Raw genomic sequence first — 23,669 nt, forward strand, 5'->3', positions numbered from 1 at the left:
AACTTTTATTTCATTTTAATAAATATTTTAAGACAAGTGAAAGTTTTAAGACTATACATTAGTTACTAGAATTCAGTTCATTGTCTACATGACCAAGCTATGTCTGGGCAAGTATGTTCTAACAAAGCAAGCTCTCCGTTTTTTAGATTAGTTCTTAAAAACACAGCACATAACCTATTTTAGGGGGAGCATCTTGCAACAGCAAATATTAAGAGAAAACACAGAAGAGAAAGATGAAAACATCTGAGTAATGAAGACTATTCTTAAACCTCTGTAGATTCACACACAGGAGGAAAAGTTGACATAAGAATGGGCAATTGGTTTAGCCAATTATTTACAAGATCATTTCATTAAGAACATGTGCTGAAAAGGGTTAGAGCAAAATGATCTGTCAAAATCTGATTAGAATGCAGTTATGATATGTAAAGGTGTACACAGATAATATTTGTTGCTTCAGTCTCTTAACACTCCATGCTTGTGGAAGTCTCAAATGGCCTCAATTTTTCAGGATCTCTTAATCAGTAAAAACAGAAGAGCACCATAATGGGGACTATGCAACAAACTAAGTCAGAGTTTGCATTGCTTAACACCAAAATCTCAATGAAAGCATGATGTTTACAAAAAAAAATACTTTAGGTAAAAGTGAAATGTTTAAGTTTCTGAAGTTAGTGCATTGTTATATAACCAAGGAATGTTTTCATCTTTACAGATCTTTGCAGATGAAGATTCTTTTACATCCAGTTCCATGCTACTTTTCTGAAAAAGAAACACATATGCCATTCAAAAACTTTTCAATTATTTTTTTAAAACTTGCCTAGAAATAATAGTCCTTTAGGCATAAAGTCGGAAGTACCCTGTTATGTATGGGGTAGAAATCTATTACAAAGCAACCTCGGTTAAAACTTTTAAAACTTCCAAGTAGCAAAAAGATATTTTTATGGTCACTTTGGCGATTAGAATTTAGATAATATTAAGAATAAGATGGTCAAAATTGAGATAATATATTTCACATGTAAGGGCAGAAAATGAGAAATCATTTTCCTTGCACAAACGACGCATGCAAGATCTCTGAATACGAGATTGTTTTTAAAAATCAGTAGGTGGATTTTGTTAAATAAAACTATATCCAGAGAACTTGTTGTGCAAGTGGGAGCAAATGAGAATTAAACAAAGAAATAAAAAACAGACAGCAGACTTTCCTGCTCTAACACAAACTGGTCTGGGAAGTCCCCAAAGTTTAAAAAGCTGTTTGCTACATAGGAAATGGTGGGACAAAAAAAAAAACAAGGAAAACTAGACACTACCTTGGATGTGCAGAATTAGTGGCATGCTTCTTTGGCTCCCGTCTCATGTACATAAGCCGTTTCACATAGCTACTTGCTCCCTTGTGTACCTACTATGGTATGACTGCTTGCGCTAGCAAATGCAAATCTGAGCACAGCAGAAATGCAAGCTATTTTATCCCTTACAGAACTGTGCTAGCAGTTTGCTGGCATTCCTTAGCTTCTGCTCCACTCAGTATTAGAAAGTGTTCCATCACAGCAATCCCATGCCTGCTTCAGAAGTCCCATCATGTTCACTGGGGCTTGGGAACATAGGAAGCTGCTTTTTATCGAGTCTACATTGACTGACATCAGCTGGATGATTAGGGAGAAAACCTGCCCCTTCTATGTACAAAGCAGATGCTCTAACCACTGAGCAACTCTGCTTCCCCTGTAGGCAAACAAGAGGACTGTGAATCATACACTGAAAACAGAGGAATGCCAACCCACCCCAACACGGCAATAAAACACATTTCCATCTGCAAGATCCAATTGATACTAACCGTTTAACAGGTCTCCGCTATTCTGTGAGCCTGACTGCTCTCTCTGTGGCGTTGAAGGAAGCGAACCCAGGGGGGAGAGAAGGATCTTTCTTTCAAGAAGAGTCATGTGCGATGGTTTCCTGGCAAGTTCTGCATCTGATGCATATGGTTTCCCCGAAGGGGTAAGAACATTGCGAGCTTCCAGGCTCGCCGGAGAGAGACTAAACTCAGACCTGCACCTTGGGATTTGCTTTTTAGAAGGCAGCGAGTTTTCGAGCGCGGACTTTTTCAACGTTTCCAAGCGCCTTCGAATAGATTGCAAATCCAGTTTGCACGCACTTCCCGCCACGCAGTCCGGCAAAGTGTTGCTGTCTTCTCTTACTTCATCCAGTTCAAAATCTTTACAACTATTATTAAGGCTTAAGAGTGCCCCTTCCTCTGGAAGGGTTTCTTGAAGTATGCCCAGTTGGATAACTTCCTGGCTATCAGAGCAGCTTCCTATCGGAAGACCATCCCATGACACAGTTGTACTCATAGAAGAATTCTGGCTCACGTAAGGAGGCAAAGTCTCTGCCGCAATGCCATTCCATGGACCATCCTCCAGCTCACTTGCACGTTCAGTCTTGAGGCCAGGTTCTGGACTTTTTGTTTCACATTTGCCTGGAACAGCGCATGTTAACCCTTGCTTCCAAAACATCTCACCCATTGGCCCAGCAGCTGCTTGATGGGTCAGCAATTCGCTACGACCGGTAACCACCTGCTGGAAACAAAATGGAGACCGCGCATCCAGAAAAGGAGATTCTGCTGTATCAGACATGCATGAAGACATAAAGCATGCCATACTTGAATCTACTTGGTTTCGAGACGCAGGGACTCGGTCCTCCGGCATGTCTTTTATTGCTTCGGTATGATTCAGTTCCACACTTGAGGCTTCTTCATCCTGGATAGCTTTTTTCCAGGAGCTTCTAATTTCAGCAACTAAAATTCAATCAAGAATAAGTGAAATGTAACGCTGCACTGGAGACCATACTCCTATCCAATGTGTTTCTATTGCACAGTTAGCATGTTACCTTCAAAACTAGCTAGGACAGCTTATATAAATATAAATATTAAAAAATAAATAATTACTTATACCCCACTCATCTGGCCAGGCCTCCCCAGCCACTCTGGGAGGCTTCCAACAGGATATTAAAAACACGATAAAACATCAAACTCTAAAAGCTTCCCTGAACAGGACTGCCTTCAGATGTCTTCTAAAAGTCAGATAGTTGTTTACAGTGGTACCTCGGGTTAAGTACTTAATTCGTTCCGGAGGTCCATTCTTAACCTGAAACTGTTCTTAACCTGAAGCACCACTTTAGCTAATGGGGCCTCCTGCTGCTGCCACGCCGCCAGAGCACGATTTCGGTTCTCATCCTGAAGCAAAGTTCTTAACCCAAGGTACTACTTCTGGGTTAGCAGAGTCTGTAACCTGAACCGTATGTAACCTGAAGCATCTGTAACCCGAGGTACCACTGTATTTCCTTGACATTTGATGGGAGGGCGTTCCACAGGGTGGGTGCCACTACCGAGAAGGCCCTCTGCCTGGTTCCCTGTAACCTCACTTTTCACAGGGAGAGAACCGCCAGAAGGCCCTTGGCGCTGGACCTCAGTGACCAGGCTGAACGATGGGGGTGGATACTGGGCCCAGGCCATTTGGATTCCCTCGCTTCCTTCCACATGCAATGTCATCAGTTACTTAAGTATAAGGTCCTTAGAAGAATGGTGGATATAACATCAAAGTTCAGGGAAGCAAAACTATTTGTACTGCCAGACTGTGACTGATCTGCGTTTAAAAATCAGGTTCTGTGTGAGCCGAACAGATTTTCTTAGTCTGAACTGCTCTGCTAGTCATGTGAACAGCAAGACAATAGGCTGAAGCATCAACCTCTGACCAGTGAAAAGGCTTCTCTCCTCCAGGCATATTTCACCAGGCATCGCCCACAGAATGGAAATGCCTGTTTTGCTGCCTTAAGGAAAAGAAACTTACTCTTCATAAACAAAAAATGGATTCTCAGGGAGTGAAGGTAACACCCTAGTCTGTGCCTGTCTTATACAACAAATGAATCAGGCTGCATACAGCACTGGGAGAAGAGTAAAGTTAAAAGTTGGTAAGAATCACCCCCTTTGGGAACTATTAGCATTTCTGCTAATCTGGCTTGTAACTGAACTCTGACCAACCACATGTTCTCCTCCTTTCCCACATGTAATTACAATTTGGCAGGTTATTCATGCAGGCCAACATAGAGGACATCACACTTTCCCCCAAGAACAGCTGGAGTGACGAGAGGGAACAATTTACTGGCCTCTCAATGAGTCAGTCAGCTCCAAAAAGGGAGCCTCCTGGTCCAGGGAGCCACCAGGACAATTTCTGCTTCCTTGCTCCTGACCCTTTGAAGAAAAATGGACAGAGGCATAAAGGATGAGGATGTATCTGGAAGAACCTGTGTGTCAAAAGGTATCAGCTGGAATGGCCTTCAACACTTGAGTCCTAGAAGAAAACGTTGCCATCTAGCACAGAAGCTTCATTGACTGCCCAAAATATTGAACGTTTTCTCTGATGGCTTTAATTGTGGTGTCTATTCTACCTGGTTCAAGAGAGAACGCGACTTCTTGTAAAATTCCTGCATCAGACAAGGGAATTACATTCCCTCAAAACCTTAACTTTGTACCAACAGGCATTGCAGAATCCTCTGCCATAGGTGATTAAAGGGCGGAATATTACAGATACTGTACTCACTCAGATTTTCTGGGGTCCGTGGAATCTGTTTCTTTGTTAAGAAGGGATCTGAGATTAAGGTGCCAAGCAGGTCCTCCAAGTCCTGTCCTCCTCCTCGAGTGCTCTGGGGAGAATTAGATACTACTACATCTGCCATCTGCAAAAAAATACACACACAAAAAACCATACAAGTAACACAGGTTTCCACAGGACCGGGTTCTACTCATGGGACTCTGAATCCAGCTTTGACAAACTATGGGACTATTAACATTGAGCTTTAGAGCAGCATTACTAAAACTTTGATAGAAAAACTAATTCATTAGACACCTGCCAACGAAACAGCTTTTAAAGCAGCTGCTCAAGATGCAAGCAGATTTCCCAACTCTTTCCTAGGTGTCAAGAGGTCTGCAGCTCTGATGAGGAATGGTGGGAGCCTCCCCCTCCTCTGACCAGGATCCTGAAGCTGCCCAGGAGCAGTAGAGCAGTATAGATTTGAAACAGTGGTTTGCAGAGGGGCATAGTTGGGAAGAACAGGGTGAACAGCAAAGTGAAGAAGAACTGGGAGAGAGAGCGTGCTAACAGACTCTCTCTCTCACTGGAAAGTGTCCAGCCTATCAGTCCAAGGTCACGTAGAGCAGATAAGGTGGCTACACAAAAAGCATGGTGGTTGCAAGATCAGGTTGCAAGACAGAAGTGATGGGAGTGAATGGGGGGGGGAGTGGGTGGAAACCTGAATTGGGAACACCTTTCCTCCGAGATGTTCTTGAGCTGTGATCATTAAAATTTATTTAAATGGGACTGTTTTTGCTTTGTTCTGCTTATCCACAGCCAAAGGGAGGAAGTCGCTCTCCCGAAGTCTGACACTAGGTCCCTCCCCTACCTCAGACATTCCAGTACTGAATCCAGCTAAGCCAGGCATAGGCAAACTCTGGCCCTCCAGGTGTTTGGGACTACAATTCCCATCATCCCTGATCCTGTTAGCTAGGGATGATGGGAATTGTAGTCCCAAACATCTGGAGGGCCAGAGTTTGCCTATGCCTATGCCTGAGCTAAGCAGAGCTGCTTGCCTTGTGGCAATTTTCTGGCTGAATCACATTCAAGGACGTCTCTTACCTGTTCCGCCAGTTGCTCTTGTGCCTTCTTCAGAGGATCTTCTCGTGTAACGGAAGATGGCGTTTTGAATGTATCAGCTTGTTTTTTCTTTGCTGTTTTCGCAGATCTCGAACTTCTTCCTTTATATCTTAAGAGTTGATAACTAGAGTGATCTGCTGCCTTGGGTGTTTCAGTAACCGATCCCTGAAATGATGCAATTATTTGCACAAATGCTCAAGGACCGGTTTTAGATGCAGACTGTCGTTCTTGACAACATAACCACCATGGCAGATTTAACTGCAACAGACAATGCGACAGTTTCCCAAATTATAAGGATTCCCCAATTCGGAAGGGAGAAGCAGGATTTGGGCTGTCGCTACAGAAAAGCTTGATGTAGCTGGTCTTCTTCAACAGGTAAAAGATTTTATGATGCTGCAGCAACCAAGCCACATTTGCACCACATGCACATTTTAAACATTTAATTTTAAAGATTTTAGGCCCTCTTTCAGGGTAGATAACCTCACAAGATAGCTCCCAAGTTGGCAGTTATTGTTAATTGTTATTATATGGAATTGTTTTATATATGGAAATGTTTTTAATTGTTTTTACACTTTTGTGTTTCCCCATTATAATTGTTTCATTTGTTTAATAAATTTCACGTATTTTATTGTTGTAACCTGCCCTGGGACAGGTGGTAAGTAATCTAATAAAGAACTAAAAATAGTACACAACATAAAATAAAATGAACATCAAGACAACTATTTAAAAACCCAATGAATTGCTTAGAAATATTTATAAATCTATTAGGCCATAGGATAAATAATTCCTTAGGCACAGGAGCACCACTGAAAAGGCCCTCTCTCTCATGCATATCTACTGGCAGGCATAGATGGTCTCAAGGCCATTAAAAGGTCAAAACCAGTAAAATAATCTTAGGATAAGGTTCAGCTTCTTCAAGGCAGTGGCCTCTCTATGAAGTAATAACGTTTTTTGAAGCAGATCAATACCATGTGGAAGGCAGGGAACACTCACAAAATAGTCTATGTGCTGCCTCACACCCAGAGAAGCACTACTTCTTGGTGCCTATATTGTCTCCCTTCTCCTCCAACCAAAAGTAGAAATCACTCCCATCCACAAGCTGGGAAAGACAGAACCAGGCCAAATTACCATATTTTTCGCCCCATAGGACGCACCAGCCCATAGGACGCATCAAGTTTTTTGGGGGGGGAATTTTATTTCCCCCCCAGGCGCTTGTGGGGCAGGCAGCGGGGAGAAGCACTCTTCTCCCTGCCGCCCGCCTTGAGATCAGGTCTGGGGACAGCGGGAAGACGTGCTGCGCCTCCCCACTGTCCCCGGAGCTTGCAGGGCTGGCGGCGGGGTCTCCCCGCCGTCAGCCTCCAAACCACTTCGGGGGACAGCGGGATGGCGGCGTTCCGCCTCCCTGTCCCCCCGACCTTGTGGGGCTGGCGCTGGGGCTCTCCTGAAGCCTGGAGAGCGAGAGGGGTCGGTGCGCACCGACCCCTCTCGCTCTCCAGGCTTCAGCGAAACCCTGCATGTGCCCCATAGGACGCACAAACATTTCCCCTTCATTTTTGGAGGGGGAAAAGTGCGTCCTATAGGGCGAAAAATACGGTATGACTTTACTCCAAGCTCTGTAACTCCTTGTAGACACTTCAGCTCTTCAAGAACAGTTAGGTTACCTTTTCCGAAGATACCCATGTTTCATTTTCAGACGCTGTGGCAAGACTGGAAGAGGGCACGACCATCCTGGGGGGGGGGGGGGGAGAGAGGCGAAAATATTACTAAATGCATACTGTTGATGCTCTGCACTTCATTCAGTCAATAACAGCTGTATGCCCCGTATCTGTCCGTTACGATTTCCCTCAATTCGTCCCGGTCATCAAAAGGCAGTTTTATTATAGGGAGAGCTAGTGCCAACTAGAGCAGAGCTTTATCTCTATTTGAGTATCAGCCTCCCAGAAGTATAAAGGTGAATCTCATGAACAACAATAGATGCACACGCAAAGAATTCAGTGCCTGGCAATATTTGCTTCATAGAATGCTTTTAAAGAGAGACTGCACACAAATCGCAACTGCACACCATGCCACACAATCACAAATTGATGAAGTCCAGTTTACGAACTGGTAGCAATCCACACAGAGAACTTCAAGCAAAATCAGTGTTTTACATATGGTAAGTACTGCATTTTCCCATGTATTCTTCAAATAGAGAAAAGGGGGGGGGGGTTGTCCAGAGTTGCTGAGCTTTTTTGGGGGGAGATTGCCCAGAGTTGTTGATATTTTGGGCGGGACTGCCCAGACTTGTTGAGCATTTTGGGTGGCAGTTTTGCCGAAAATCACTCACCCGCAGGAACTCAACAGCCAACTGTCTGCATGCTCGCCGAAAGCAAGCACCAATTGCCGCAGCAGCCAATAGCCAGCAGACCTTGCAGCACCCACCAATCACCCGCAAAAATGCCGCGAGCAATATCCCGCTTGCAGCAGCCACCAATCGCCCGTCCCACCTCTCCACTATCCATGTATAAGACGACCCCAAGTTTTTAGCACAATTATTTTAAGAAAATAACTTAGTCTTATGCACGGAAAAATACGGTATTTCCCCCTATTTGAATAAACAATTTATAGTCCTTTATAGGAAGGGCTACAATAGCTGGAAGGTATGCCTCATATACAGCTGGGTCGATATTGACCTGTGCACAGTCACATGCATAGTTCAAATGGTATTTCAACCCTAAGAACTTCAGGGAGCAGCACGCATGTCTTACGGAGTGGGGGGGACGGACAATATTCTTCAGAGGTGCTTCCCAAGCCTGACGGGAGCAGCAGCAGCGCAAGTGGGGTCCTCCTCACTTGAGGGCAGCTTCCCATTACAAGAGAAACCAAGCATAAATTAATTCAGCTCTGCTGTTCCTCCTCCGCCCCCATATTGGACCTGGGCGCCTCCTGGGACTAAGGAAAAGACTGTTTCACACTGCATTTCCATGAGATGGTCACAGAACTATAAACAAGAGATGAGATGTGTTGCAGTACTTCATCCCTGTGTAATACCTGCTCCTCCAATTTTCAGAGTTGTGTCACATTCAACACACACACACACACACACACACACGAACACACACACCCCTTTGATGCATAAGGACATATTAAAGCCATACCTCTCTGCAATTACCCCATCTGAACTACCTTGACATCTTGATGCTTTGCCAGGAAGCTCAAGTTCTGTTTTCTGAAAACTCTTCTTCTTGGTAGAATCTAAAAATACATTTTTACAAAGAGAATCATGGCTTTTTGAGAACTGCAAATTTGTTATATTTACTAGATTAGAATACCCTAACGCAGGCATCCCCAAACTCGGCCCTCCAGATGTTTTTTGGGACTACAATTCCCATCATCCCTGGCCACTGGTCCTGTTAGCTAGGGATGATGGGAGTTGTAGTCCCAAACCTGCCCTAATGACTAATACTACATGCCTCAAATATTGTGCCTATGTTAGCAAGATGATTAAAAAATTATGGCTAATGATGATAATTTTAAATGTATAAATATGCAAAGAGGAAGACGGACAAGTCTGCGACTGCTCCCATCGAAAGCCCTTACTCTGAGACTATGGATCTCAGGGCAGGATTGATAAAGCTGCTCTTGAGATTTACCTGGAATTGATGCAGGGTACTGGCAGAAGACACTGCTTTTATAAGCTTCCTCGGTAGCAGGAGAAAAAGAAAGGGGAGACATGGCTGGTAATAAGTCAAGTGCCTTAAAAAGAAAGACATTCAAAAAGTTATGTTAAACAACATTTTTAGCTCTGAGTAATATATCATCAATATTCCAGAAAACTTAAAATTCCTACAAAATTTTAAAACCACACAGCCTCTTTTCAAAATCTAAAAGGCTGCCCTTAAGTTTTACCATTTCAATAAACATTTGAAATCTTACAGCCTTACAAGATTAAGGGGTCATAAGTTTGGCTCTTTAAGATGGTTCAAATCAAGATAATTAACCCATTGCAAAATACTTGAGGGTTTTACCAGCGTCACTACCAAAAGTTGTTGGTCAGGTTAAACAATTAGTGTAACAATAAGGGGACTGCCTTTGGGATTTTTATAGGCAATTTGTTTCAATTATTTTTATACTGAAAACATACATTAAAAAAAAAATCAATGCCTTTTACTCTCCCTGAACAGATACTTACAGGATCTGGATTTTTAATTAAATGAAAAGGTGACTGGCCAAGGCAATTTTCCCACTTCAAATCCCATTCCTGCTGTTTTTTAGAAATAGACTGCTTTATTGATACACAATCTTCACGTTTTAATTTTTGCCTGTAAGAATTTGAAGAATAACCAACATAGTTACTACAGTGTTTTATTCAAGCAAACTGAGATTTCATGAACAAATGAGTTATATCAAGTGAATGTATCTGCTTTAAATACACAGCAGCTGTGCCTTAGCTAAAGTCTAGTTATGAACCATAATTAGAGTAAGCAGAAAGAAACTGCAAGACCACAATACACAAGTTTCATTTACAAAAATCTGAAGCTATTTGATACTCACAAAAGTAAGTCTGTGTCTTAAAAAGTTAACAGTTACAAGACTACTAGTACAGACCTGAAAAGCAAGAATACTCACCAAAAGGCAATTGAAATGAGCTAACTGCAAGTTAATAAAATCAGAAGGTAAAGAGTACAGGTCCTCTGTTTAAAATAGAATCTGGACACCAAGACATACAGGGAGAAAGGAATTTTGTACTCCAGTTCAGATCCATCAACTAGTCCAGAAACAAATAATGTGCTTGTATGCTTCCCACTCTTTTCTATTCCGTTTCTTAATACTTCCAGCACTTGTTAAACCACACTTTCCTCATGGCATCCAAACCAGAAAACTCTGATTTAAGCAAATCGTAAAAAAAGAGGAATGTTCCTGGTTTTAGGGATTACTTAAAGCAGTTTCCTGGTTCAGATATCATGAGAAAATTGACTTAATAAACTATAGAAGTATTGACTTAAGGTCAATAACAGAAGAGGGGGCATAGTTTGCTCCAGATCCAGGAAATCATGGTTTACCAGACCCTTACATCTAAGCCAGGCCAGTAAGTCAGTTTATTCAGGCCACAAGTATGTGAAAAGCGACTGTGCATGTAGGATATGCAAGCCACAGACTTCTGAACTCACCTCAGTGACTTAAGACCCTGTAAATTAACATTCTGGTATTTGGTCTTTCCTTCCATGTACTGAAGATCCAATTTTAGTGCATTCTTGTCAATGCGCCAGCGCTCATGCATCAGTATTTCCAAGGCTTTGTTGAGTAAGTGGACGACTGTTAAAACGTTTAGTTTTCCTTCTTCATAGACATTCCCTACATGAAACTGCAAAACGTTGCAAACAACGGCAGGAACTGATTAATACAGAAATACATCGTTGTAACACCCCATTCCTCTTTCAAAACCTGAGCAAAATATAATGGGGTAGTGAGCCATGCAAGACAAATTGGAGTGAAGACCGTGATTTAAGAGATAACTGAGTGCCTGTGGCTGTAGATTGTGTCTTTATGCCATGGGCCTGGAAGTCAAAGGGGGAGTGGCTGAAGGGTAAAAGAAAAAGGCATCACCAATTTTTCATTGTGGTTTTTCAAGGGACTACTGAGAAAGGGGCACCAAAAGACTTTTGCCATCATGCTAGTGTATGCTTGGGAGCAATCAGTAAACTTCTCTTAAATTAAAAATTTACATGGCAAACAATTTAAATTGGGGGGGGGGGAATCTCTTGGGGGTAGTATGCGACCCATGGGTTAGTCACTCCTGCTTTATTACAGATGAAGGGTGCCAATATATGCATGGAACCTCGTCCAACCCAATGACCGGTCAGCTGCAAGGAGAGCCTGGCTCACGTAAGCTCAACTCAGTGTAGGGGTGGAATGATCTTGCAAGAAGTACAACTCTTAGAACAGAGCTCTTTGATTTAAGTTTGATTACATCTTCACTATACTGCAGATCTTTCCCTGCATTTTGTCTTAACAAAGTTGCTAATCACAATAGCTAGGGGACAATGAATTTCAGACAACTAAACGAAACAACACCAGTCAAGAAGAAAAAAAACAATTCTACAGAAACAGAGGCTTAAAAACAAAGATGCAAAGAAACTTACTTGGTGCATATCCTTTTCAACTTTTTCAAGTAGAGGCCTCGGAACATTAATAGCGACACTTGTGCCATCTAATACGTACTGGTCAATATGACCTTTGACAACTGAATCTACAACTTCTATTTCTTTTTGTAGACGTGTAAGTGTTTCCGTTATCTGTGTCCATAAACAGCGAACCTTTGGAAGTAAAAGAAAGCGGGGGTGGAAACGAGAGAGAAAATGAGATACTTTGAGAAAGCAGAAATATGCATGTACGTAAAATGACAGTCCTGGGAGGCAGGGCACCAGATGGTGATAGTTGGAATTACATGATCAAATATCCTCACCTTCTCAACTCTCTCTGCCGTGTTGTTCTGACTTGGATTAACGCCTTTCTCCATTCTAGCCAGAAAGTGAAAAACACAAAAAGTGTGAGCCAACGGTATAATTTGTGCTACAGCAAAAGCTGGCTCACATATTCTGGTGTATTTTGCTAACAGCTAATCAGTAGCCATTGAGAGCATTAGGCATGACAAGAGCGTATCACATACAAGTCAACACAAAATGCTTCCTTCCCCCACTTCTCAAATCTGCAAGATATTGTGTTTTAATGAAAATGTGTTAACACCACAACCAGGGCAAAAAACTCTAAACTGAAACTTTCAAATGTAAGCAAGCTAAGAGGGTGCACTTACTTTTGGAGCTGCTTGTCCAGATCTGCATTTTCAAATTTTAAATCTCTAATTCGCTTACTAAAATGCCTGCAAACAAAGAAGTAAAAGCCAATAGCTACAGGTAAAGATTCTTAAATGTACAATACTCCCAAAAGCAGCTGGTGAAGAGCAAACAGCATTTTTTCCTTAAGCCCCAAACCCCCAATATGTGCTTCACGTAGTTCATGTGTTTACTTTTTTAGTAATATGCAATTCTAAGATGGCAGCTCCCTAAAAGTTTGTTTGTTTGAATCAAGAAGCCTTTTTTAATTCTAAGATGGCAGCTCCCTAAAAGTTTGTTTGTTTGAATCAAGAAGCCTTTTTTAGCTACACAGGCCTGCTCCCTAGGGATTTACTCCTATTCTCCATGACATCTTTGTAGAGACTGCCCTATGTCTTTTGAGAGGATCATGAATTTATTTGGCTTCTAGTCTTTTTTGAAGTGCTAAGATTTTGTCTTACATTTTTGTAAGTTTCATACTTATTCCTTTATTTGAATTGTGTATTTGTGTGCTACCCTTTGTGAGGGCCTTTTTTGGCTGGAAGGCAGCACAGAAACAAAAACTCAACAATATCAGCTATACGGTTGTTTGGATCACTCACACTGCCACAACTTACAGGTTATAGAAACTCTACTTACAATGCTTTTTTCTGCAATTCTTGAATCAAAGTGTCTTCCTTTTGCAGACCGTGTAAAAATCTGTTTTGTGCTACATGATATTTTGCAACTGCAATGTTCAAGTCAGGAGGTCTTGAGTTCACTGCTTCTGGATAGGATATGTCAGCACCTACATGGAAGAAGCAAGTTTCTCAAGCCTTTTGTGCATGGGCCCCCCTTCATTCTGTTTTTTTGATCCCTTGAACCCAGTATCAACTGCATGTCCTACAATTTATTTCCCACGTGGCGTGCATATAAAAAAAGCTAGTTTGGAATAGAAAGCCTTCCAAGAAATTATTGCTTACCTGCAGAATCTACTTTAACATGTTGCATTATGACATATCTTGCGAAGCAGTACATTAGATGAATGAACTTAGAGCCACCGGGAGAAAGGAATAAAGACGCAACGACTGGAGGAAAGCTGTTTCCACATTCGTCCTCGGGGATTAAAAGGATAAAAAAGTGAACGGAGGAAGTGAACTGCAGCCTACAACTCTATCTCTTAGATTTAAGCTTTAGCTACTACCTGTTTGTAGCACTAATACAATCGGCAAATAAAACAATACCAAGTAGCTTTGACAAATCAGCATACTTTGCTTCACCATTTCCTGAGGCTTGAACCAATACCGAACTTCTGATTGTATTGCTTTGTTATGATTTTTTATTGTTTTGCTGTAGATTTTAATTAAGGATGTTGAGTGCCCCAATGGATTTGTTATTGTGGATCTAAGTATGTATCGATTTTATAGCTGTGTGCTGCTTAGAAGCCATTATGACATTTAAGTGGTTTATAAATTAATAATATTGTGCCTGAGCCACAGCTCACAATACACCTTCCTTCCTCTGCGGAGTGAGGGGGGGGGGGAGAAGAGGGGGAGGAAGGTGCCCCACCAACACTCAGCATGCAAGGTCCACAGATTACTTCCCCACCCCAGGGAATGTGGCACTGGACAGAACAGAGGTAGTCCACCCCATCACTGGTCTGGCTGTACTTTCTGAAGGAACAGGCACACAGTCTGGAAGTACTCCTTGATTCATCACTGCCACTGGAAGTGACAGTAGTGATCTCAGTAATTAGGAGTGCTTTGTAGAGTTGGAAGAGACCCCAAAGGGTAATCTAGTCCAAGCCTCTGAAATGCAGAAATCCCAGCCAGGAGAGGAAGAGGGCCGTGAAGTCCAGACCCCCAAAGTGGCCCAGTGTTCAAAGGAGGCACTTGTGGAACAAGAGCAGCCCTTCCATCACTCCAACCAGCCCCCATGGTTACTTTGGGGATCAGCCAAGTAAGAATAGTGGAGGCCCCCCAGGATCTATGTTGGCGATTGCATGTTGTTGTTGCCGTTTGCAAACCAGTTAAAGTAACAACCAGAGTGCCATCCCTGCCTCCCCCCCCCCCCCCCCCGTCGGCAGCTGTTCTGGGACGAGCAGGGATTCCCAGACATCATTGCTGTGCTAACAATGACCATTCCTGGACAGGAACAGCTTAGTTACAGCGACCCATGTAGCATCACAACTGGATTTTTGTGGAAGTTAAGACAGGCTCTGAAATTGGACACATTTTGTCACAGGCTAACAACTTTTATTTTTACACACTTTCCCAAATGTTTTCCCATGGAAAACATCCAATTTTTTCTCTGATAATAGTTTTATCTGTTTTTATTTGTTATCTTTTCATTTTTTATTATGGCTGGATATCACTATGTTCTTTTGTTACTATTATTATTCAGCCCATCTGGGTGGCTCCCAAAAACACAATAAAGCATCAAACGTTAAAAACTTCCCTGAACAGGGCTGCCTGTTTATTCATATTCCAAACAAATGAAGGAATAGCTTCTGCTGTGCTGAATCCCACCCAGCATGACTTCATCAAATGTACTTTCATGTCGGCGCTGGGTGTTTCAAATTCAATCCCACGTGCTGCAACCATAGGATTGCAAAGCCATTTTTAAATGCCCTGTTTAAAAACTAAAGAGAGGTACCAATGTTCTGATCCTGGACATCAACAATTTAAACTGACCAGCTACTTTTAGGGCTGGCAAGGAAACCTCCCCAAAGGAGCAAGTACTGGAGGGAGGAATCTTCGTCCACACTCCTTTCTGGCTCTCCTTTCAAACAGTTTCTATCATCTGCTGACAACTTGAACTACTTGTGTTGTTGCAAGATGATGAAAGCGTGAAAAAGGTGAAATGGTGGAGGCAGAGAAGGCATGAGAGAACTCTCCCTCTCAACACCTAAAGAGTCAGAACACAAAATCTGAAAGGAATTCTCATAGACCACCAATATGTATGGGGCAAATATGTGAACCCCTTGTTCATTCTTACCGATACTTACTGAAATTCTTCTTAGCCATTCATAACTATGTTTCCTGAATTCAGAGTCTGTCTTTTTATCTGTTGGAGGAAAACAAAATCTTTCCAGGGAAGGGAAAGAAGTCAATTTCAACAAACGTTCAATGAATCAGTTATATTTCTCACAAAACATAGCAATACAAAAGGCTCAGTGTTCTCTAAACAGATATGCATTAACAAAAAGCTAAGTATCCCACCTAGGATAGAGTTTGCATAGACAACAGTTGTAGTCAATTTTCAGGCTGGCATTGATAATACTAAATCATCCCCAAACCCTGGCCAAGCTGATGGGAGGTGGAGTCCAAAAAGTTCTGGAACGCACCCTGGTGACTACCCCTGTGCTAAATAATAGGCAAGTTATGGAGACAAGAAGAGGCATGTTACAATTACAGCAATGTGTTCCAAATGGGCAACCTCTGAAGAATATTTGGAAGCTTCAGCTGATGTGGAATATGTCAACAAAGGGTTTTGGTGTGTGTTCAGCCAAGAGAACATGCGCTGACTACTTTACAACAGCTGCACAGGCTTCCAGTTCACTTCCAAACACAAGCTGACATACAAGTCTCTCACTATATGACTTGGGCCCAAAATACCAAAAGGAGCATCGTCTCCAATATAAATCTGCCTAATCTTAAGATCTCCAGGTCCCACCAGTGATGAATGACAAATAGCTAGGAGACAAGCACCTCTCCTAGGGTGCTGTGGCAGCACCTAGACTGTTAAATTCCCTCCCTTAGGAAGTCTATTTGGCCTGCTTTCTCTTCAGCTTTTGTCATAGTTAAGCAGGGGTTGACAAAATGTAGCCAGGCATTAGTTTCTACTAGCTAGCTGTGCAGTCTAGTTCCACTATGATAGCACAATAATATTACCTGAATTTATCAATAAAGATATTATCTGGAAAAAACATATATCTTAAATTGATATAGCTTGGGGTTTTTTTAAATTCTGTTTTTAACTAGAGATTTATTTCACAGCCTTTCCTCCCTCACTTTCTCAGATTTTTTGTTTTCCCACCCAGCCAGTCATTTTGTCTCCAAAATCCTATCTTCATGTTTGGTTTGGAAATAAATCACTATCCATTGCTTTTGTGGATAGTTAGAACTTAATGACTGCAAAAAAAGCAGATAAAAAGAGATCAAGTTCCATTCTGAATGCCCACAACCTTGTTTAAGCTAGAATTCCTGCTTGCTACAATAGATTGGCATTAGCATAAATAACTGAACACATATCATCTTACCAAGCAACTGGCTTCCTCCATCTGCATCTTTTGAAACTGAGCTAACCATGACAATTAGTAAAGCTTGAAAGCTTTTTATCACCTAATACACTTGTCAGAACAGAAAATTCTGGCACATGACTTAAGTCTTATCCCAGCAGGTATCTGACCTTTCAGAATAATTTATTTTAGTGAACTGATCTCTTGCTTTTATATACTTTCCTGAGTGCAAGTATTATTTAACATAGAAGCCCTTACTTCTGAATAGACATTTGCAAGATTGAACTGCTAAATGCACTGCTATGTTTTATAACTAATAAATTGTGTAATCGTATATTCCAAACACTGAATACTATATTGTTACAAAGATACTATTCATGACATCAGTTGGAAAAGAGTTCTATTGCTCATCGCTATCAGTTTCCAGCACGTTGTGATCCCAACACCACAAAGAAGATCTTGCAGGAGTTGCAACTAAATAATCTCCAGAAAATGTGCAGCAAGTCCCTTGTTAGCTAGTTTTTCCTCTCAAACAAAGGCTACACACAGAGAGAGCAGCAGCAGCAAGCTTAAAATCTCAAAAAATGATGTGAAGAAATGGAGCAAAGGATGTTAAATTAACAAGTAGTACCTACACATTCCTCTAATTCTGTTAATCATATCCACAGGAATTCTTCCCCCTACCTTGAGCACAATATGCATCCTTTTGGTGGGCAGAGGAGGAGTAGAAACAAACATTATGGTTATCTCCTCTGCAGCAAGACTAGACCTCTACTACTTGTGGGCTGGATATTACACTATTTTCTTTTAATGGGGAGCAATACGGCAGTCCCACAAAGGGATAGCAATGTACAATTTCTCCCCAGAGGAAGGCTGCTACTAGCAATTGTGGGCTGCATAGTTGCTAGGGCCTTGGCCACACAGCTATCAAACTGGCAAGCACCCTGTTACCCTTTTCTGCAGGAAAGGGTGAAAAGGCGCTGCCTGGCAGGGACCAACTAAATTCTGGTGGCCACAATTTTTAGTTTGGCTTGTAAGGCCATCCAGAAGTTGTGGACCCGTTCATAATTTTGACAATAAGAAAAGGCAATTGAGTAATAAAGCATCCTTTAAATGAAGTTAAAGGGACATGACACTCACCTGAAAATCTCATTACAACGAGACTGGTCCACGTTGGAAAACAGGAAGTGCACAACGATACTAAATGCATCTTTGTTCGGTTTATCAAACATGTTCCTAAAAAATAAATAAAAAAAATGAAAACCAGAAATGTCCTTGTAAAGGAAACAATTGCCCCATGCACAAACCTCAGCACCCACCAGGATTGCCTCCTTTCCTCCCTTAGAGGGCCCTTCAATGCACTGATAGCAGCTCACAAAATAATAAGATTTATAGAGAAGCAGGTTGTTGTTTTTTGGAGTAAGAAATGGGATTAACATCCAACCATGCTTTATTCCCCCTCGTATAATAGCACATTTAAAACTTACAGGAGTGCTACAAGGCAACAGTCCTGCACTATTAATTCTTTCCCATGATCCATTTAAGTGTCGGTAAATACAATTTGCATGAACATGGACATTGTTTTTTAATTTAAAGGTAGAGAGGTGCAGTGATGGGAAAACTTCATCTACCAACATTTGCCCACCAGAGATGTGCTTAAGGCACACGAGTACTTCATTTTTAAGATGGTACCGTATATTTTTCAAAAAACCACTACCATAAATAATATGCTCGAATAAACCCCCATAGCATTTTAACCCCATCCTCACCAGCGCTGTCGCTTCTAGGAACTTGTGTGAGATGTACACCCATTAAACCAGTGGGTCTCCAGCTGCTTTCAAACTACTGTACAATACCCATCACGGAGTCACAGAATTGTACAGTGGGAAGGGACCCCTAAGGTCATCCAGCCCAACCCCCTGAAATGCAGGAATCTCAACTAAAGCTCTGTGGCAGACAGGGCCGGATTTAGGTTTAATGAGGCCCTCAGCTCCTGAAGGTAATGTGGCCATTCATATGTCCAGCTGTGCTTTGTCAACAACAAATTGTTGCTGTTTCTTGCGTTGAATATATGCTATATGGTCGAGGACATTAATAGACAGGATATTAAACTGTTTTTATACGAAACAACAACGGCAAGAATAATGTTGGCCCAGAAATGGAAGCAAGAAGAAATACCGATGAAAGAAGGATGGCAGACGAAATTAATGGACTACGCAGAATTGGATAAAATGACAGGAAGGATTATTCGAAACCTGCGGGGCCAGAGATTCACAGACGATTGGAAGAAATTTACGAATTATTTGAAGAGCAACTGTAATCAACAAATTACGCTAGGACTACAAGAAGTTTTGTAAGGAGGAATATATGAAATATTGCAAAGAAGAGAAAGAAGAGACGTATTAGTTATGATATTTATGTAATAGTGAAAGCAAGAAATGTAAATTAAATGAGAAAGATTGGAAAATTTTCAGATGTGATTGATGGAAGTAAAAAAAATTGTATAAGATATAAAAGTATGTTTAGTAATTGTTGAAAATGATATGTTAAAAAAACAGTAATATTTAGATATAAATATATAGACATAGATATACAGTGGTACCTCAGGTTAAGTACTTAATTCGTTCCGGAGGTCCGTACTTAACCTGAAACTGTTCTTAACCTGAAGCACCACTTTAGCTAATGGGGCCTCCTGCTGCTGCCACGCCGCCGGAGCCCGATTTCTGTTCTCATCCTGAAGCACTATTTCTGGGTTAGCGGAGTGTGTAACCTGAAGCATATGTAACCTGAGGTACCACTGTACAGATATATAAAAGAATATGTGCTATATGGTAATTTATGGGCCAAATAGGTACCTAAAGCCATTTGCACATCACAAAATATGTATTTTATCAAACTAACTGTGGAACTGAAATACCACTATTAAACTGAAATGCAATTAAGAAAAAGTATATTAATACTGTAGTGAAATTTTGGGGGGGGCCCAACCTCTGCTTAAGAAACCTCCAAGGAAGGCTGCGGACAATGGGAGTTGTAGTCCAAAAGCCTGCCGGAAACCCAAATTTGGGGAACGCAGCATTAAACAAAGGTCAGTTTATAAGAAAAAAGAAAAAAAAGGCCCACTCACACGCCCAGGCCGAGATGCGTGGAGACCCTCCCGGCGGCGGCTTTTTCCGGGTCGAAGCCCAGCGCCAGAAGGTAGAGCCAGAGGTGCTCTTTCTCCCAGGCGGGAGGAGGCGGGAGCTGCTGCGCGCTCATGGCCGCGAGGCGAGCCGGGGGCTGACCCGTGTCTTCCTTTCCTCACGTGCAGGTATATCCTCCGCGTCAGCGTTCTGCTCTTCCTCAAGGGTTCCGCCTTCGCCAAGCCCTTCAGCTCCTCTCAGAGGCGCCCTTCTTCTTCAGCCTCAGCCGCTGCTGCTGCCGCCGCCTCGCCCACCACACGCGCCGCCATTGAGGCTCAAACCGCCAAAAAAGAAAACCGGGAGGGGCGGCGAGCCGCGCGCCAGCCAATCAAAAAGAAATATGCGCGGCTCCAGCCAATGGGGGAAAACCGACATCCGAGTTCCCAGCATGCACCGCTTGCCGGAGACATATACGGTACCCGACTCTCAACCGAGGCACGCTGGCGTAGAGCTACGAAAGGTTTAGAGGGGCTACTAATTAAGTGTCTGCCTGATGCGCGAGGCTCTTCCGCAGGCGGAAAGTGGAAACTGCTCCCTAGCAACGGAGGGGGAAAATCTCCCTCGGGCTTTCAATCAGTGCTGGATTTATGTATAAACTAAACAAGCTCTAGCTTAGGACCCCACTCTCTTGGGGACCCCCCCAAAAAAAATTAAGGGGGAAAAACCTGGATGTACAATTCCAAAATATAAGATGAAAAACAAATAAAATAAATCCTACATACAGCAACAGTGTTTTGTAAGTCATGGGCCCCGCCTGCTAGCCTGCTCCCTAAAATATCCCTGGTTTGCACCTTTCTATATATAGGGTGCCTACATTCTGTTATTTATAATTATTAGTAGTTTGCATCATATATTTACACCCATTATTATTTCATGTTATAGCAAGTTTCAAGAGACTACCGTAGATTATGTGTATAAATTGTGTTTCTAAAGGAACTTTGGTTCTTGCTAAATGCCAATGTGTTTGCATTATTAAGTTAGTTATGAATAAAAACCAATTTAAGTTAGAGATTAACAATTATTTCACTAGTAATATACTTCTTCTTAATTGTATTTCACTATTAATATACTTCTTAATTGTATTTCAGCTCAACACTTACTTTGATAAAATACATACTTTGTTATGTGCAAATGGCTTTAGATGCCTATGAGGTCCATAAATGACCATGTAGCATATACAGTGGTACCTCAGGTTAAGTACTTAATTCGTTCCGGAGGTCCGTTCTTAACCTGAAACTGTTCTTAACCTGAAGCACCACTTTAGCATGTGGGGCCTCCTGCTGCCACCATGCCGCCGGAGCACGATTTCTGTTCTCATCCTGAAGCAAAGTTCTTAACCTGAAGCACTATTTCTGGGTTAGCGGAGTCTGTAACCTGAAGCGTATGTAACCCGAGGTACCACTGTATTCAACACAAAAAACAGCGGCAATTTGTTGTGGACAAAGGACAGCTGGACATAGAAAGGGCCCCATTACCTTCAGTAGCTGAGGGCCTCATCCAACCTAAATCCGGCCCTGCTTTCAATGTAACTGAATCCTGCTCTGTGGCTTCTTGCATGGTCCTGGCTTCATCCTTGCAGGGACTGCGTGGCCAGCACAGGAGCATAGCTGTCAACTTTCAGATTTGAAAAGAAGGGATCAGCAGCCTCACCTGTCCCAGGGACAGTCTACGGCAGGGGTCTGCAACCTGCGGCTCCGGAGCCGCATGTGGCTCTTTTACATCTTTGCCGCGGCTCCAGGGCGGATACTAGTGAGGGGAGGAGGCGCATTGTGCGCCCCGACACTCCTCACTGTGGCGGGCGCTGTACTGGCTGTGACGTCGCATGGGGGCGGTGCGTGCGTTAGTCACGCACCGTCCTGACATCACCTTCCCGCCCGCTGTCAGATCGCGGCTCCGGAGATATATTTGTTTTAAATGTCGCAATGGTTTTGCGGCTCCCAGTTGTTGTTTTTTCTTCGGAAACGGGTCCAAGTGGCTCTTTTTGTCTTAAAGGTTGCAGACCCCTGGTCTACGGGATATCTAACAATCCGGGATAGCAGTGGGAAGCAGTGGGAAACGGTGCTGGAATAAGGGAATTTCTCGCAAAAAAAAGGGAAGGTTGACAGCTATGCACAGGAGCCTAACTCCTAGGGGCTGAGTCCCCTCCCACCCTACCCCTGCAATATTCTGTTCCAGTTGCAAGGATGTTTTAAGCCACAGCCTGCAGTGTAGAGTTGCCGGATCCTGCAGCTGGAAGAGAGCCCACGGGCCATCTAGTCCCACCCACTGCAAGGCAGGAATCTCAGCTCAGGGCATCCACGAGGATCATGAGATATAGCATGAGAATATCAAGGTGGGTTTGGAAACAACAGCAAGTACCAACGGTAGAAGAATGGCGACAGAAGGTAATGGAATATGCAGAAATAGCTAGATTAACGGGGGAAATTTGACAACAGGGTGATGAAACATTTCAAAAAGAATGGGAAAAATTTATGTCATACATAGGAAGGATAAGGCGGAATTGTGAAACCCGTAGAACTGAAATAAACCTCATAATGTGAAATACAAAGACAATTTCTGGGTAAGAAAAATAACAAAAAGTAAAATGTACACTGTGATCAGTGTAACCAATGGTAATTGTAATTGAATATAGGCAGACAATAAGAACTGTATATACAGGAGGATTTGACAACAGACACTCGAAGGACAAATACGAAATAAGAACAATAATATGCAAAAGAGATGAAGACAATGCGAAAAAGTTAGATGGGATATAAAAGGTCAGAAGAGGGAAGGAGGGAAGTCGGCTCTGGGAAGCAGGTGTAAATGTGTAATGTAATACAACATGTGTATGTGGAGTGTGCAAATCAAAACCAATAAAGAATATTATGGGGGGGGGGAGAGAATAACAAGGTGGGGTTTTTTTTAGACGCTGACCGCTGAAGAGACACTTGGACTACTAATACTTTTCGCAGGCGCCGCCGCAGAATACCCGCTTCCTTGGGCGGCGCCTTTGGAACTCCCTGCCAGTGGAGACCCAGCTGGCTAAGCCTCCGCTAAGCTGAAACTCCAGCTCATCCCGAAAGCTGGACGCTGCGTGTCACTCTACCATTTTCTTAGTCAGGGGTGGTCGGGGAAGCGAAGGCGGGGCTTGTTTCCTGGCCCCGCCTCGTTAAGGCGGCGCGCGTGACAATGAAGTCGGGAGCAGGTGAGCGGGGAAGAAAGAGCCCCTGAAACGGGGAGAGGAAGAGTCCATCTGGACAGCCAATGGGGGGAGGGGCGGGAGAGTCCATTCGTCCAACCAAAGGGGGGAGGTAAAGTCCATCTGGGCAGCCAGAGGGGGAGGCGCGGGAGAGTCCATTCGTCCAACCAAAGGGGGCGGAAAAGTCCATCTGGGCAACCAAAGGGGGAGGGTGGTAGAGTCCATTTGTCCAACGAAAGAGAAGCGGGAGAGTCCATTTGTACAGCCAAAGGGGGAGTGGCAGATTCTTACCTCTAGAGCCAAAAGAGGTTTGGGAGAGTCCATCTAGACAGCCAAAGGGGGGCGGGAGAGTCCATTTGAACAGCCAAAGGGGGAGCTGCAGAGTCTTATCTGTAGATCCAAAGGCGGTTTGGGAGAGCCCACGTGAACATCCAAAGGGGGGTGGGGGTGGGAGAATCCATCTGGACAGCCAAAGGGGGAGCAGCAGAGTCTTATCTGTAGAGCCAAAGGAGGTTTGGGAGAGTCTACCTGGACAGCCAAAGGGGGGGGGGCAGCAGAGTCCATCTGGGCAGCTAAAGGGGG

At 43.0% G+C, this 23,669-nt stretch overlaps 3 protein-coding genes and 1 non-coding gene across 12 annotated transcripts in view; 2 read left to right on the top strand and 2 right to left on the bottom strand.

Annotated features, from left to right (window-relative positions):
• On the bottom strand, positions 1-23,496 carry HAUS6 (HAUS augmin like complex subunit 6). 6 transcript variants are annotated; one of them, XM_028711599.2, is made up of 17 exons: positions 23,379-23,496; positions 17,865-17,960; positions 15,492-15,570; positions 13,468-13,600; positions 13,145-13,292; positions 12,487-12,552; positions 12,139-12,193; positions 11,816-11,989; positions 10,844-11,037; positions 9,865-9,994; positions 9,326-9,428; positions 8,831-8,927; positions 7,355-7,421; positions 5,676-5,858; positions 4,584-4,719; positions 1,826-2,782; positions 1-756 (listed from the first exon to the last, which is right to left on the bottom strand). In XM_028711599.2, exons 2-17 carry the CDS (start codon positions 17,954-17,956, stop codon positions 749-751), a joined length of 2,622 nt encoding a protein of 873 aa, XP_028567432.2. In that variant the 5' UTR covers positions 17,957-17,960; positions 23,379-23,496; the 3' UTR covers positions 1-748. The 6 variants fall into 6 exon arrangements, with proteins under 6 accessions (XP_028567432.2, XP_077777819.1, XP_028567429.2 ...); XM_077921693.1 differs by lacking the exon at positions 23,379-23,496 and adding an exon at positions 19,852-20,199 and having other exon boundaries at positions 4,584-4,686; XM_028711596.2 differs by lacking the exon at positions 23,379-23,496 and adding an exon at positions 19,852-20,198.
• Positions 1-23,669, top strand: part of ADAMTSL1 (ADAMTS like 1) — a 718,478-nt gene that overhangs the window by 531,329 nt on the left and 163,480 nt on the right. The gene's annotated exons all lie outside the window — the stretch shown is intronic.
• On the bottom strand, positions 7,502-7,633 carry LOC114588212 (small Cajal body-specific RNA 8). Its single transcript, XR_003704417.1, has one exon.
• The window catches only part of LOC114587408 (SOSS complex subunit C-like), a 6,922-nt gene continuing 6,246 nt past the window's right edge, over positions 22,994-23,669 (top strand). For 2 of the 4 annotated variants that reach the window (XM_028711605.2, XM_028711603.2), the window contains exon 1: positions 22,994-23,093. The gene's annotated coding sequence lies outside the window, so the exon portion shown is untranslated. The remainder of the gene's footprint in view (positions 23,094-23,669) is intronic. The other 2 variants (XM_028711602.2, XM_028711604.2) reach the window with 2 other exon arrangements.

Source organism: Podarcis muralis, chromosome 17 (assembly GCF_964188315.1).
Source record: "Podarcis muralis chromosome 17, rPodMur119.hap1.1, whole genome shotgun sequence".
NCBI classification, from domain to species: domain Eukaryota; kingdom Metazoa; phylum Chordata; class Lepidosauria; order Squamata; family Lacertidae; genus Podarcis; species Podarcis muralis.